General features: G+C 36.2%; 1 protein-coding gene across 3 annotated transcripts in view; it reads left to right on the forward strand.

Annotated features, from left to right (window-relative positions):
• ICE2 (interactor of little elongation complex ELL subunit 2) overlaps positions 1–12,705 on the forward strand; it is a 61,572-nt gene extending 48,867 nt beyond the window's left edge. For all 3 annotated transcript variants that reach the window (XM_031452963.2, XM_064485549.1, XM_031452962.2), the window contains 4 exons: positions 1,788–1,872; positions 3,148–3,198; positions 6,641–6,899; positions 10,439–12,705. In XM_031452963.2, coding sequence (XP_031308823.2) covers positions 1,788–1,872; positions 3,148–3,198; positions 6,641–6,899; positions 10,439–10,561 — 518 coding nt within the window. In that variant the 3' untranslated portion in view covers positions 10,562–12,705. The remainder of the gene's footprint in view (positions 1–1,787; positions 1,873–3,147; positions 3,199–6,640; positions 6,900–10,438) is intronic.
• The last annotated feature ends 2,591 nt before the right edge of the window (positions 12,706–15,296 follow it).

Below are 15,296 nucleotides of genomic sequence, written 5' to 3' on the forward strand. Positions count from 1 at the left end.
CAGAGGTGAAACTAAAACTTGGCACAGGAAATAATAAGTAGGTGTGGGAAAAATAGATTGTTGTTTTAGAAGAAAAGTATCTGGTAAAAATGTTTCTAATTCTTCTTTACAAGCACAAAGCAAATGAAAGGGGCCTACATATGAAAATATGATGTTAAATTATGTGCGTTTTCTTTTGTTGCACAAGGACTGATGTCAGCTTTCCAGGTCACATGTTTTGATAAATAAATGACAGATAAATATAATTAACATTGCTGTATGTTATATCTGAAAGCTGTTAAGGGAATAAATTCTAAGAGTTCTCATCAAAAAAATGATAGAATCTAAAGAAAATTTAAATTTAAATGATGTTATTTTCAGCATTGGTGAGTATGACACTCTAATGCTAATGATGTTTTTAACTATGTTACTATAGCATAGTTTTTATATTGACATGATTATATAACATGTAACCAAGGGCTATCTTTTATATTACTTTCTTGAAGCATTTTGGCCTCAGTGTTGTGTCTCAACCTGTTTTGTTGTAGAATATACATACTACTTTTTAAAATGGAATTGTAATCTTGGTAATTGACCGTTGTGTTTTTTGGAATTCTAGAATTAGGTCATGTTTGTGAGAAAGTAAGACTTGTAACAAACTCCTTTGATTTTTTTTTTTTTAAACTGTAGGAAATCTTATGATGTGCTTTAATTAAAAACCAAGCCAGATTTTTTTACGGTTTATTGAGACATAGTTAGCTAATAAAATTGTAAGATATTTAAAGTGTGCATCATGATTTGATATACATATGTATTGTAAAAGGATTCCTCCCATTTAGGTAAATTAACACGTCCTTCACCTCATGTATTTTTTTTTTCTTTCTTTTTTTGATGAGAACATTTAAGTTCTACTCCCCTATCGTATTTCAGTTATGCAGGACTGTATTATTAACTATAGTCACCATGTTATACATTAGATCCACAGACGTTATTCATCCTTTCAGCTGAAAGTTTTTACTCTTTTAGCCCCCGAACCCCTGCGAACCACTTTTCTCCTGTGTTTCTGTAAGTTTGACTTTTTTCCCCCCAGATTCCTCGTGATTCCACGCAGTATTTCTGTCTCTCTCTCTCTGACTTATTTCACTTAGCATAATGCCCTAAAGGTCCATTGGGTTGTTGCAGATAGCAGGATTTCCTTTTTTCCTTATGGGTGAATAATATTCCATCGTGTGAGTGTGTGTGTGTGTGTATGTATCATATCTTTATTCAGACATCCATTGATGGGCATTAGGTTATTTCCGTATCTTGGCTACAGTGAATGATTAAGCCAGATTTTTATAATCTAATTTCTATCTTTAAGTCTGTGTTAGGAATTTGCAGCACATGGCCTAACTATAAACTTGACTTTATCCACTTGCTTTAATAATAGGTACATATTTCTCTAAAATTTTAATTTTCATAGAAATGCAACTTTAATAAGAATTAGAACAACCCCTCTTTTAACAGTTGTTATTCTTAAATTATGGGTTAGAGATGATTTTTTGGGTGTGGATCTCTGTAAACTTTTCTAGATTCAGTGAATATTTTGGAAGTAATACATATTTCTTTTATAATCTGACTTTTATGTTATTTTAAAATACAGCTTTACTTAATAAACTTAATAAAATGTGAATTTTGTCTCTTTTTAGAATATAAAGTCCCTTTATAGTTATTACAGTTTTGTAAAAATATTTTTAAAGAGACTAGATAACTTGTTTTTTTGTTTTTTAAACACCATAGTTCTTTTTAAGTTTGATATTTTATTTTAGGACATATTGATGCATTTACTTCAAAGCTTTTCCTGCTAGAAGAAATTACCTCAGAAGAATTGAAAGAAAAACTTTCAGCACTCAAGTAAGAAACTTTAATTTGTAGTGGAAATTTTAAAACTCAATAGTATGATCACTAATTTTCATTTATCTCTAAATATATTGGTTAAGTTTAAATTATTTATTTTCAAGACTTTTAATCCTGTTGTACACTTCCCCTGACCCCATTTGTGATCCATTTCACATTAATCTTTTCTCTCTCCCAAGAAAATATACTAGTGGCACCAGTATTTCAGACGAGATTGGGTGTGTTCAGGGTGGTATGGCTGTAGACTGGCACCAGTATTTTTACTTAATACAAAGGAGGCTAGAAGAATACGATAGCCTACATCTTGGAGGTGTAAGGGAGCATACATCTCAGCCCTTTTTAGGGATGGGAAGATAGGACAGTCAGACTGTTAGCTCTCAGGACTGACATCATGACTTTTAAAAATCTGCCCTTCTACCAAGCATTACTGTACATCAGATTGAGATGAATTTAATTTGCATCTCACAGCTTTCCAGGAAGGACTGGTGTTAGTTTTATCTCTATTTTATGTATGAGGAAACTGGGACTGAGACTGACTTTCCCCAGAGCACGCAGCTGACCTGGAGTAACAACCTTGGTAGTTAATATGTTTGTTTTACCACTGAGGGTGGGGAGTTGTTCTGACTTTTATTAGTTGCATAGTTCCACTTTTGGGGCTTGTCACAGTGTTTGAAGGATCCGACTTCAAACTTGAATTCTCTGCTTATACTTAAGCATCTGCTTCATTATAAGAACTGCTTCTTTTGAGGGGTAGCTTTTTATTTATTTATGTGAATAGGAAAGCTTTTCCATACATTGCTCACTGCATGCCCTACATCCACCAGTGAAAACCATTTTTAAATAAATAATAAAGGCAGTGAGTTTAGGTCTAGAAAAGATACTAAATCAGTATGTTATATTTCATTTCCCTTTATTCTTTTAAAGTACCTTTCAGTTTCTTTGGAGTTCACCACTACCATATTTAAAAGGCAAACTCTTCTGCAGATTAGTTCTGCTGAAGATTTCTAAACATTTTAAAAATAATTATCTCTTTACAACTGCTGTACTCCCACAAACCAAATACTTTATGATTTTGAGGAGAAATTAAAAAATGGCAAAAATTAGGCAAATACTGTAGTTGAATCAAATTATAAATAAATATCGTTATTCTGGGTTTTACATATTTCATCTGTTGTTTTCTTTTGTTATTGAGGACATTTCATGAGGAGGCATAATTATTAAGAGTAAGCTATTTTGTCACTTAATTTTACATGAATTTCTTCTGTTTAATAGGATTTCAAGTTTATTTAACATCCTCCAACACATTCTAAGGAAACTAAGTAGGTAAGTATTTTTTGGACATTTTGCATTGATATGTCTCATTTTCTTAGATGTTGTTAGCAATAAATAGGAAATAACCTAGAATACAAGATTTATTCTATTGTGTCAGAGTTGAAATTGTGAAAATATAAATAAGGTAATATAATAGTATTTGGCTTTAATGAGCTTACAGTTACCTTTTTCTATAAGGTTATTGTAATGGTTTTCTATTGCCGCTGTAACAAATTACCACAAACTTAGTAGCTTAAAAAGGAGGTCAGTATCTGCAGTCAGTTTTCACTGATCTAAACTTGTGTCAGCAGAGCTGGCTCCTCCCGGAAGCTTTGAGGGAATAATCGTTTCTGTTTATTGATTTTCAGTTTTAGTGGCTACCTATATTTCTATTCTTTTTCAATTGAAAGGCAGTTGGTGTACAGTATTATGTTCGTTTCAGGTGTACTGCATAATGATTTGACATTTGCATACATCATGAAATGATCACAGTAAGTCAGTAACCATCTGTCCCCATACAAAGTTACAACAATATTATTAATCATATTATTTATGCTGTATATTACATCCTTGTGGCTTATGAATTTTAAAACTGGAGGTTTGTACCTCTTAAATCCCCTTTGCCTATTTCTCCCCCACACACCACCCTCCAGTAGCAACTACCTTTTTGTTTTCTGTTTCTGTAAGTCTGTTTTTGTTTTGTTTGTTTTGTTTTTCAGATTCTACATACAAGTGAGGTCATATGATATTTGTCTAAATACCCTTTAGATCCATCTATATTGTTGCAAATAGCAAGATTTCACTTTTTATCACTGAGTAATATTCCATAATATATGTGTATCACATCTTCTTTATCCATTTATCTATCAGTGGACACTTACCTTGCTTCCATCTTGGTTATTGTAAATAATACTGTGGTGAACATTGGTGTGCATTTATCTTTTTGAATGAATGTTTTTGTACTCTTCAGATAAATACCCAGGAATGGAATTGTTGGATGATATAACAGTTCTATTTTAAATTTTTTGAGGAAAATCCGTGCTGTTTGCCATAGTGACTGCACCAATTTATAATTCCACCAGCAGTACCCATGGGTTCCCTTTTCTCCATATCCTCCCCAGCACTTGTTATTTATTGTCTTTTTGATGATAGCCGTTCTGCCAGGTGTGAAGTGGTATCTTATTGTGGTTTTGATTTGAATTTCCCTGATGATTAGTGATGTTGGGCATCTGTATATTTTCGTTGGAAAACTACCTGTATTTCTTGACCTGTGGCCCTCTACTCCATCTTCAGAGTACATCGCTCACATCTCTGCTTTCATTATCACATCGCATCCTTAATTGCATTTGCAAAGCCTCTGAAGGGTAACATTCATGAGTTTTGGAGACAGGATGTGGACGTCCTTGGGGAACATTATTCAGCCTTCCGTAGCTATACTGTTTACATTTTCGGGATGAGGAAGTACCATAGAGCTAGTCATCAAGAGCCATTAGGTCCATAGAAAACCTTAGAATATAGATTCCCCACCTGATCATTTATTAAACCATTTCATTATGTGAACTAGCGTGTTCCTTCTGTTATATATACCCTTAACAAAAGATAAACTAAAAAACAATTCAAGAGTTTGAACTAAAAGTCAAAAATCTCCAAGTTTTAACTCTCCAGCTTAACTTACTGTACAACTAGATAGATTCCTTAATTTATGAAATGATGGTGTTGAGTTAAGTGATTTCCTAGGTACTTTTCACTTCTGAGATTCTGTGAGTCTGGAGCAGGATTTTTACTTGATACATTTGATTCTTCATGTGAAGTACAGTGCTTAAACATGAAATTCGCCAGGTTCTTTTTAACATTTTATTATCGTTATCTTAGTTTTCTACTGAAGCTGTAACAAATTGCCACAAAATTAATGTAAAACAACATGAGTTTATTAACTTGTAGTTCTGTGAGTCAGGAGCCGAACGGGGGTCTTTTTGGGCTAGAATCAAGGTGTGATTTTTCTGCCTTCTTTTCTGTAGGCTCTGGGTGTGGTCTGTTTACTTGACTTTTGTATACTCTGGAGGCCACTTGCATTCCTTGGCTTTTGGCCCTCTTCCTTTCCTCCCTCTTCAGAGTTTCAGAAGCAAGTTGAGTCCTCTTTACGTCACGTCACTCTCACCTCTCTCACAGTCACATCTCCCTCTGAGGCTCATTCTTCTCTGTAAAACAAAGCTTTTTTCATTTTTACTGAAGGTAGTTAAAATATAATGTTTCCACTGATAAAAACTCAATCTTTGAAATGTTACTTCTTCCTACTGTCAAATTAATTATTATTAATTTCTTTATATGGAAATATGAAAGTAATTGGGGGAAAATGATAAGAATAATTCTCTGAGCCTCTTTTGTGAACACCTGTTACTCTTCTGTTTGAATAAATGAATGAAAATGTAACTTACCAGGTTTGAGGAAGAATCCCTGTAAGTATGACTAGTCCTTATTTTTAATGATACTTTGTGGGAAAGGACTGATGTTCTCCTCAGCACCTTTGAGCCAAACAAGTATGAAATCCCAGAAAAGCACAGTATGTTCATCATATCCTTTTACCTCTCTGTGTTAATACACTGAATTCCTTAAAGCTTTCTAAGGAGAGAGGGAAAATGTAGATCTGATGTTTGACAGAACTGATTATTGTGTCAGTAGGGGATCATAATTAACAGTATAGCTGTGGTTTTTGGCTGCCAAGGTTTATGTCCAAGTCCTGCACTCAGAACTTTGGGCAAATTACTTAGCATCTGTGATGTCTGTTTATCTCTGATATGGGGCTAATAATTAATATTATGCCTTGAAGGTTTGTTGTAGAGGATTTAATGACAGAATGGATGTAAGCAGTATAGCAGTCATTAGCTCGCGATGAGCGCTCAGTATCTATTAACTGGTGTGGTTCCTCTTACTCTGACAGCCCCTTTTGTTGTGCTGTGACTGTTCCATCGACTGTTTCTGTCGCTTTATTTAAACTTCTCAGTGCAGTGAATCTGTCACATGCACTTTTCTATCTCTATTCACCTAGTAGTAGATGCAAAGTAGATGCAGTGTTTGTTATAATCAGTTTAAATGCTGTGGCTAGGAATGGTATGTATATGTCCTCATAAAATGCTTTTCGGTATGTGTTGTCCCTGGATGAGAGACGTAGGCAGACTATTTGTTTCCCATTAAGTTACTGAACACTTAGAAACTGACATAACAGTGGGAGGAAAATAATTGCAGATCCTGAACTTTGGAAAAAATTAAAATTAGTTGCTGAAAAGCATGAAAATAGTTTAAAAGACTCTTATTTTACTTGGTCATAAAAGTATTTTTAGGAGTGGTCTCGCATTCCTATAATTGTTTTCAATTTTACCGATAGATCATGATTAATAAAGTGTTACTGAAACTGACACAGGGACCCAGTGAGTTGAGTTTCACTGTGTGGATTTAGTTTGCAGGAGGGTTCCTACTTGTTGTCTCATGCAGCAGAAGATTCTTCACTCCTGATCTACAAGACCTCTGATGGAAAAGTTACTAGGACAGCATACAATTTGCATAAAACACATTGCAGCCTTCCTGGTGTACCCTCTAGTCTCTCAGTGCCCTGGGTCCCCTTGGATCCCAGCCTCCTACTGCCATATCATATCCATCATGGAAGAATACCTTGTACTTTTCCGCCTAAATCACTAGGTCCCACAACACAACAAAAGGTAAGACTTTTTTGAAATTACATGTTCCACTGTTTATTATTAATCTGTTTCACTGACTGTACAGTATCTCAGCCTGATGTCCACATTTGCCATGTCAATCACAGTGCCATTCTGAAAGCTGTATCTTTAGGAAGGATAGATGAAGTTATATGCTTTGCTGAGCCCAGTCATCGTGTCAGTGAAACTTTGTATTTTTGTCAGGTTTATAAGTAAGTCAACTGAAGAAAATCCTGTTAGCTTGCCCGGTGAGGGCACGGAGAAGGCAACCACATAGTTAAATCCCTGTGTTCCTATGAAAAGCAGAGTTTTGCAATTTTTTGCAGTTTTTATTTATGTATACTGTATACTGTTTCATTTCATTAAATATTTGAGGCAATTTGCAGAAGAATACCTACAATAAAATTATGATGGTACAATTAAAAATTGATAAGTAGGATATGGAAAAATATAAAAACAAGTATTAGTAATTCATGAATGCAGTGCCTTATTAAAAGTACAATAAAATGTTAAGGACTAGATTGTGTCTTGTTAAGTATTTTATAACTCAGTATTTTAGTTATAATTAGTATTATTTTCTTTATGGAATCTTTCCCAGAATACCAGTTGAATGATATTTCTCTATCTGAAACTTCTTTTAAAGCCACAGCTGGAGATACTCTTTACCATGCCACTCATTCTTTACATCATGTAAGAAGTTCCAGTTTGGGTTTAGTTAAAGGAGAAGTTTTATTTTCTACAGATGAATCTGGGTGTTCAGTAAATAGTAGCACAGTGTATTTTCCTTCCCCGGTGCAAAAAATCTTTGAGTCAGAATTACTGTCTGAGTTCTAGACCCTTCTTAATATGTTTGCCCCCAGAACATGTACCATTTGTATATCCAGTGGATAGTTTCTGTTCTTTTTTTTCTTTCTATGTTACATTAAATTAATCTAAATGTCCTCAAGTCCTTTTGAGAAATAGCTAGAAAGCAAATAATAAGGATTTTTCTCTAATTTACAGTGGTTTTATAGTTTACAGGAATTATTTATATTTTTCACTTCTCCACCCTCATGTTGTTATTGGGAGGACCTTTTTAGAAGTGACAACTTCTTTCATAGTCTCAGTTAACTTTGGCCAGGAAAACATATAAATGTGTTTAACCAATTGGGGCAAATGAAAGAATGGAGAGAGTTAGTTATTTTATAACCTCCAAAGACAACAATTTCTTGAGTTAAAAATAATAATTGAAAACTATTTTTGAAGTATTTATGTTATTTCTGGGAGAATGATTTCCTTTTAATTTAGCAGCTCTGATTATAGTTTCACCTATAACATTTAATTCTATACAAGACTGGCTTTTTCCTTTTTAGTGAAAATGAGCTGTTTAGTATCTTGACACAATTCTGTATGTTCAGGGTTTAGCCACAAAAAGTTAAACAACTTAATTATGTATACACTGAGCATTTGTTGATTTCTGTTTTTTAAGATGCCTCATTCATTCACTCCAGGGACAGATAGTTGGTGAGATTATCTGGGACCAGGTTGTTGTACAGCCTAGCATTAGGTCCAGTAGAACACCAGATAACCAGTGCATAGTTTAATGTTTTACCAAGTCCATCGTAAGTTTTTGGTGATCTCTTACATACCTCCCTACAGTCTAGCTCTGCATTTGGTGGGAATACCCCATCTTTCTCCCATACTGCTTCCTAGCAAGGCCTTAGGAATGGGACCTTCTAGTCCAAACAGGCTAAACACAGATAAGGATTCCAGCTTTAGCAGCAAAGGAAAAGACCACAGCTTTAGGAACTCTGAGAAAGTAAGATATTTGAAACAGAAATCATCTACGTACTTCCTGATCTAAAAACTCATGTAACAGGGGTCTCTGCCTCTAACACAATTCCTTAGTCCCTAGTCTACTGAACTCAGACCTCATCCTTGTCCAGTGCCTTAGGCGCTGACCCTGAGGGATACCCCAGTATGGCCTGTGTCCGCCTCCTGCTCCATCAAGCAGAGCGTAATGGGAGGACCCACCTGCTTCCTGTGCTGCTCCTGACTTCTTCCCACTCGAGCCCTCCTGCGGTGGCCCTGTGCCTGTCTGTTTTCTCCTTCCACAGCTTCTGTAATCAACGTGGATTACACATAACACACCCATGTGCACACACACACATGATCTCTCAATGAAAGGGTCAGAATGCTTGCTTTCTTCAACAATATAGTAGATACAATTAGTGTGATCAGTATACTTTTATAGTAAATACCAACTGAGTGGGGAGGGATAAGATGATCTAAAAATCACAGCAGTTTTCCAATCAGTCTGTTACAGAACTTCATCAGATTCAGACAGACAAACTGGCAGACTCAAATCCCAACTCAGGTTTGTCTTTTTCAGTCATCTAATTGTACACCAAGAAATGCCCCTAAAGAGACAAGAGATTAGGTGAGGGAAGCTGAAGTTTGATTCATTCTTAGTGAGCCAGTGGCCCCTTGGAGCTACTTGGTAATACTTCTGTTGTATAAGGAACATGAGAAATGAATATGGTTGGAATTACATCTTGCTTCCAGGTCTGGAGTGCACTGGACAAGGTGTGAAGGAATGGAAAGGGTGCAAGGTCACTAGAGAAGATAGAAGCAGTTATGGACAGGTTCCAGGGAAATGGTTTCAGGCTGTACAGCGTTGGTCCTTCTCCGCAAAGCCTAGGTTTTTCCATTACCCCATTTAAAACTTTATGCTCTCTCAGTGGCCAGGGGATGACAGCATTTCCAGGACTACAATTAGCTAGGGATTACGTCCTAAGAATATACTCTTTCTTCCCTGGACTGTGTGAGCTGGAAAGCAGGAGGGAGCAGCAGCTTGTGCTGAGAAAGAGTAGATGTTAAGGTAGAACCAGCACCCCGACAGTTTCTTCCCCCTTCGTCCTCCTTCCTCTTTTCCATTCTCCGCGGTCTCCTTCAATTTTCCCTTCTCCCTTTTCTTTATCTTTTTCTTGCTCTTCTCTTTCAGCTCCTCAATTTTCCTTTGAAATTGAGTTCTTTTCTTTTCCCTTCCTTTCACATTTGTTCTTTTTTTCCTTCTTCTCTTTTGGACTCTTTTGTTTTACTTACTCTTTATCTCCTTCTCCATTTTTAATTTCCTCTCCTTCTTTACCACCCCTGACCTACTTCTTGTATTTCCTTCCTCTCCCTTACTGTTTTTCATTTCTCTTTTCTCCTCCTCTTCAGCTTGATTTTTCTAAGCAAATTGATCAAAAGGCCTGTCATTCCCTCATTTTCTCATTTAGCATTTCAGACTCTTCCAAATTTAACAATGAAGAGCGGTTTTCCTCTTCACTTCTCTCCATCTACTCTGATTTATCCCCTTCCCTGACTGTTGTTTGGAAATTTAGTACTTTAAAACTGTGTCAGATTAAAGCTTACTTAGAAGCAACAAGTGACTAGAGATTAAAAATGTATAAAGGGCCATTTGCAAGTTAATTAGTCCATGTGTAAATAATACAGAGTTGACTGTATTAAGGTATGTTGTAAATATGTTATTCCATCCTGTTCTTTGCTTTATCTCTTAGATTGGTGGAACAAGAATGCCTACCCGCAGCCGCAGGAATTCAGTTTCCATGGAAACCAAAAGCCTGCCTGCTCAGCAAGTTGAAAATGAAGGAGTGGCTCCAAGTAAAAGAAAAATAACTTAAGCCCTGGAAAATGAAGAAAAGCCAGTTATAACCATAGAAAACAAAGAAAAGCCAGTTATAACAGTGTTCAGTTTAGAAGAGTTTGAGGGGCAAAGAGAACATTTTTCTTTTAGTGTCCTTGGGAGTTCTTAGAGTGCCTTGAAAAAACATGTTGGCGATGGGAAGCAGTATTCCACCCAAAACAGAATGTTGTGCTCTTAACACCTGACGTTCGATGAGATTCTAGATACATTTTAACATTATCATGGCAGGGAAGTATAGAGAAGAAAATATTTTTGTAGTAGACCTTTTCCAAAAATTGTAAATAGGAAAATAATTTGCTTTTTTAAAGAGCAATATTTATCATTATATATTATGTTAATAATTTGAGTTGTATTGCCAGTCTGTTGAGATTGACTCGAAAGGTTAAATCTTACTGCTGTCAGAGATAATTTTGAGTTAAGTAAACCTTATTTCTGACCCATTATGACAGTTTTTATATACTACTTTAAAATGATGATTGTTGCAGGTTAATGAAGTTAGTACCTTTAAAAATTTGGTGAAATTCCATTGCAGAAGCCAAAAATAAAAAACCCTCTGCCTCTGAAAATATACAAGTAAGTTAACACTTTTTTGTTGGGCAACCATCAGTTTGTTTAAAAAAAAAAAACAAAAACTTTTGTGGTTGAACAGGTTTGTTGAGGAATGCCTCTGTCTCTTGTCACAAATCCAGGCTGAGTGTTGAAATACATTACTAAAAGCAAAGAGCTGAGTATATTTTCTCAACATATCTCATGTTTCAACTGATAAGACTAATGTGTGGTAAAACAGATGCTGTGTTTTTCTCATCTGCAAAGATTCAATTCAATTATTGTGGATAATTTAAATTTTTCAGGACCACGGAGGTGAATTTGGAAAAGGGCATGATCAATTAATGTTATTGGAGCAAATTTGGACTTAAGAAGGGATGGACTTAATTTTTTAATTCCTCTTTAATGTGCACCGAACACGTGCATCATTTGTAAAATACAAACTTTGTAATCCAAGGCGGTATTTGCTTTGTTTTTGGAATTTTTTATGCATTTTTATATTAATATAAGACATTAGTCCTCGAAACTTTCTCAACTATTATAAGAAACTAGTAAGTATTTTTTTACTACCGAGTTTTGATTTTCTTGGTTGTTTATAAAATATTTTTTTAATTAATGAGTAATTATTGTAAAATCTTTAAATTTATTTTAATATATAATTTCCTCATCCTTTCATTCCCTTTTTAAAATATTGAGCTTTGTTTTCAGTGGACTTGATGGTTTGTGCTTTTTTTCTTTTTATAATTTTGTCACGTACCCACATTTCCCAGAAATATTTCAGTTGTGAATCACTTGGCAGTGAAGCAAGGGAGATGCAGGGATTCCCTTGGAATTTGCTCTTTTAAAAAAGCTAGACAATGATTGCTTCAGACTTCTGAATACTGGAGAGACTTGGCTTTCATTTTTTTACTGTTCCTTTTTAGTAAAATGTGATCTTGCAAGTGGTTATTTTGAAATTATCTTAGCCATTTATTTGAGAAACCCTGATAATATATATAAAGCCAGTCTTAGTTTTCTACTTGTGCTGAATCAAGCTTCTTTTTTCTAATGTATATTGGATCTTGTGTTCTTTTTCTTAATTTTTAGTATTGAGAATGTATAAACAATAATATGGTGTTGACAGTATGAGCAAATATTTAAAAAAAAAAAAAAGCAGACCCAGTGTTGGCAAGAGTATGATGAGCCTGGGCCACTTATACCTCTGTGGAGAAGGTATAAATACTTCATTCACTAAATGTTTGAGTGCATCTGTGTGCTATGTAATCTAAAGCAGGTCCCCACAGTTACTCATAACATTCTTTTTTCACATATCACAGTATTTGTTCATTTGACTTACTGTCTTCTCGAATAGACTACAAGCTGTACAAGGATAATATATATTTGTTTTGTTCACTGTTATGTAACAAACACCTAAGACAATATCTGTTGTATAGTTGCTTACTGATAAAAGTTGGATGTACGAATAAATGAATGTTTAGATATCGAGGATAGATTTTTTTCCCTAGGAGCTTACATTCTAGTGGAAGGCACAGTAGTGATCTATGTGATAAGTAATAAAGTAATATAAGAAGGTCATCTAACCTGGACTTGATAATTAAGGAACGGTTTCTGAGATAAACCTTGCGATGAGTCTTTGAAAAATGAGTAAGTGCTATAAGGAGAGAATGAAAGATCTTCCATGCAGAAAGAAAGCAGCATGTGCAAAGGTGAAAGATGGCCAGACTGTAGGCTGTGAACATGGGAGATGACAGAAGCTGTAGGAAAGGGGCACACGTGCCATGCTGTAGCATTTGAATTTTGTCCTGGGCAATGTAGGAAACAGTACTGACTTTTAGTAAAAATAAATAACATGATCAGGTACTTTTTTTTTTTTTTTTTAACCTTCTTGGCATTAGTCCAGACAATGGAACGGAGCTGGGAAAGACTGTAGGGAAGGAGAAAAGTTGGAAAGCTGTGTTGTAGTAACTGAGAAATGGTAAAGGCCCTGAGTTAGAACAGTAAGAGTAGGGATGGGCTCAGGTGATAGGAGAAAAGAAAGGTAACTTGGTGATACAGTTGTTAGGGAGAGTCATATATGGCTTCCAGGCTTCTCATTTGGGACACCGGGTAAGTAACAATGTCACTTAGTGAGAAAGTACGAGGAGGGGTGCGATTACAGGGGAAGAGAGCTCACTTACAATGTTCATTTTCTCTCAGCATTTCTATTCCTTGGATTCTGGGTCCGGGTGTGCTCTTATTGCTGAATAATAAATTACCCCAAAACTTAGCTAGTTAAATTAAACCACAAATAATTATTATCTCAGAGTTTCTGTGGGTCAGGAGTCTGGAGGCAGCTTAGCTGGGTGCCCCTGGCTCAAGGTCTCTCATAAAGTTGCACTCAAGCTGTTGACTGGGGCTGCAGTCATCTGAAGGTTTGCCTAGGGTAGAGCATCTGCTTCCAAGAAAGCTCACTCGTGGTGGTGGTGGTGGTGGTGGTGGTGGTGGAGGAAGTCCTCAGTCTCTCACTGATTGTTAGCAGGAAGCCTCATCCTCACCACGTGTACCTCTCCATAGGTCTGCTTGAGTGTCCTCGTGACATAGCAGCTGACTCACCCTAGAGTGAGCGATCCATGGGAGAGCAAGGAGGAAGCCCCAGTGTCTCGTGGCCTCGTCCTGTAAGTCAAACACTGTCACATATACCATATTCTCCTTGTTAGAAATAAGTCACTAAGTCCACACTCAGGCTTCACCTCTTGAAGGGACAAATATAAAAGGATTTTGTGAATGTATTTTTAAATTTCCACAAATACCATGAACATTTTAGGGACATAGAAGAAGGATTAGGTTAAGATGGAGAGAAAAGAAAGGACTTTTTTTTTTAATGTCTTTTATTACCAACATGTTAAATCTGAGATAGATAACTGGTGTCGAAGATAGTTGAACATTTGAGTTTTGAACTCAAGAGAGAAGCCTGATCTCGTCAGAGCAGAACTGGGAATTGACAGACATATCAAGTATGTCTGTGGTGATTGAAATCAGAGAAAGGGATGATAGCAGAAATGACTGGAATGAAGAAAGAGCCGTGAACGGAGCCCCCGGAAAAGCCAGAGAGCTTCAGTAAAAGAAGTTTCATTAAAGTGGCTGATATGAAAGTCAGATTGATAAATGTTAAGGAATTGTAGAAAGTAAGGTGGAAACAGTGAAAATCTTTATTGCCAATGGATCAGCAAAACTTAGAAATAGTTCCACTTCTTTTGCAGCTGGAAATGAAGTTAACCGGTTCCTTTCCAATTTTGCTTGGATTCTGTGTTTGGACACTGAACATTTTAGAGAGATTAGAAGAAGGCACGGGTTAAAGGTAGAGAGGGGAGAGGACACTTTTTCCTCTTAATGTTTTATTACCAACATGCTAAATTTGAGGTTCTTGATGGACGTGCCGGTAGAGATATTAAGATGTGTGTTGTTACAGGTACATGCTACTTTTTAGTCAAACCATGGAACGTTTGATGTCAGGATTCACTGAATTTCTCATTAAGATGCAGAAATAAAGGGAATGCTCTCATTGATCTTTCCACCCTTGCCATGTTCCCTTGACTGATGTCCAGACTTCTTGTCAAAGTATAAAAAGACAGACACACAAACATCTATCCGGGGACGGGGTCCGGTCTGCTGAGCAAAGCTTACTTGCTGAAAGAGTCGAGGCCCAGACACACATTTGTAGGATGGGTCTTGAGGCGGCCTCAGCTAATGGGAAGGTTCAGTCAAGGGTTCACCTTGGTGTGTATGTTGTGTGTATCTTTCCTTTCAGTATATGAGCTGTTGCTAGAAAGTGATCAAGCGAGGAGCTACCAGATGTTGGTTTTTATAGTTGTGCATGCATGGTATAACCTGATTAATTTTCTGAGGAACTAGTGGGCAGAAGCCTGAGTGTAAATTGCTGTTTTGAAAGTGAAGAAACCTAAAGAATCTGTGGTTAGTGCATTGAATTTCTCCTTCCCTTTTCTTGAGAATGTGCATTTCTTGGAGGGGAAAAGGAAATCTTTTCTATAGTCTCTATCCTAGGTTTTGCCTACCCCAAAATATACAGCACAGGGGAGTATGTGCATGTTAATCTTAAGAGGCACACTCTAGTAAGGCCGTGGGTCTCAGGTCTCTCCCACGCACTGTGTTAATGCAGCATCTGCTCC

The sequence above is a fragment of the Camelus dromedarius genome, chromosome 5, assembly GCF_036321535.1.
Source record: "Camelus dromedarius isolate mCamDro1 chromosome 5, mCamDro1.pat, whole genome shotgun sequence".
Lineage (NCBI taxonomy): Eukaryota > Metazoa > Chordata > Mammalia > Artiodactyla > Camelidae > Camelus > Camelus dromedarius.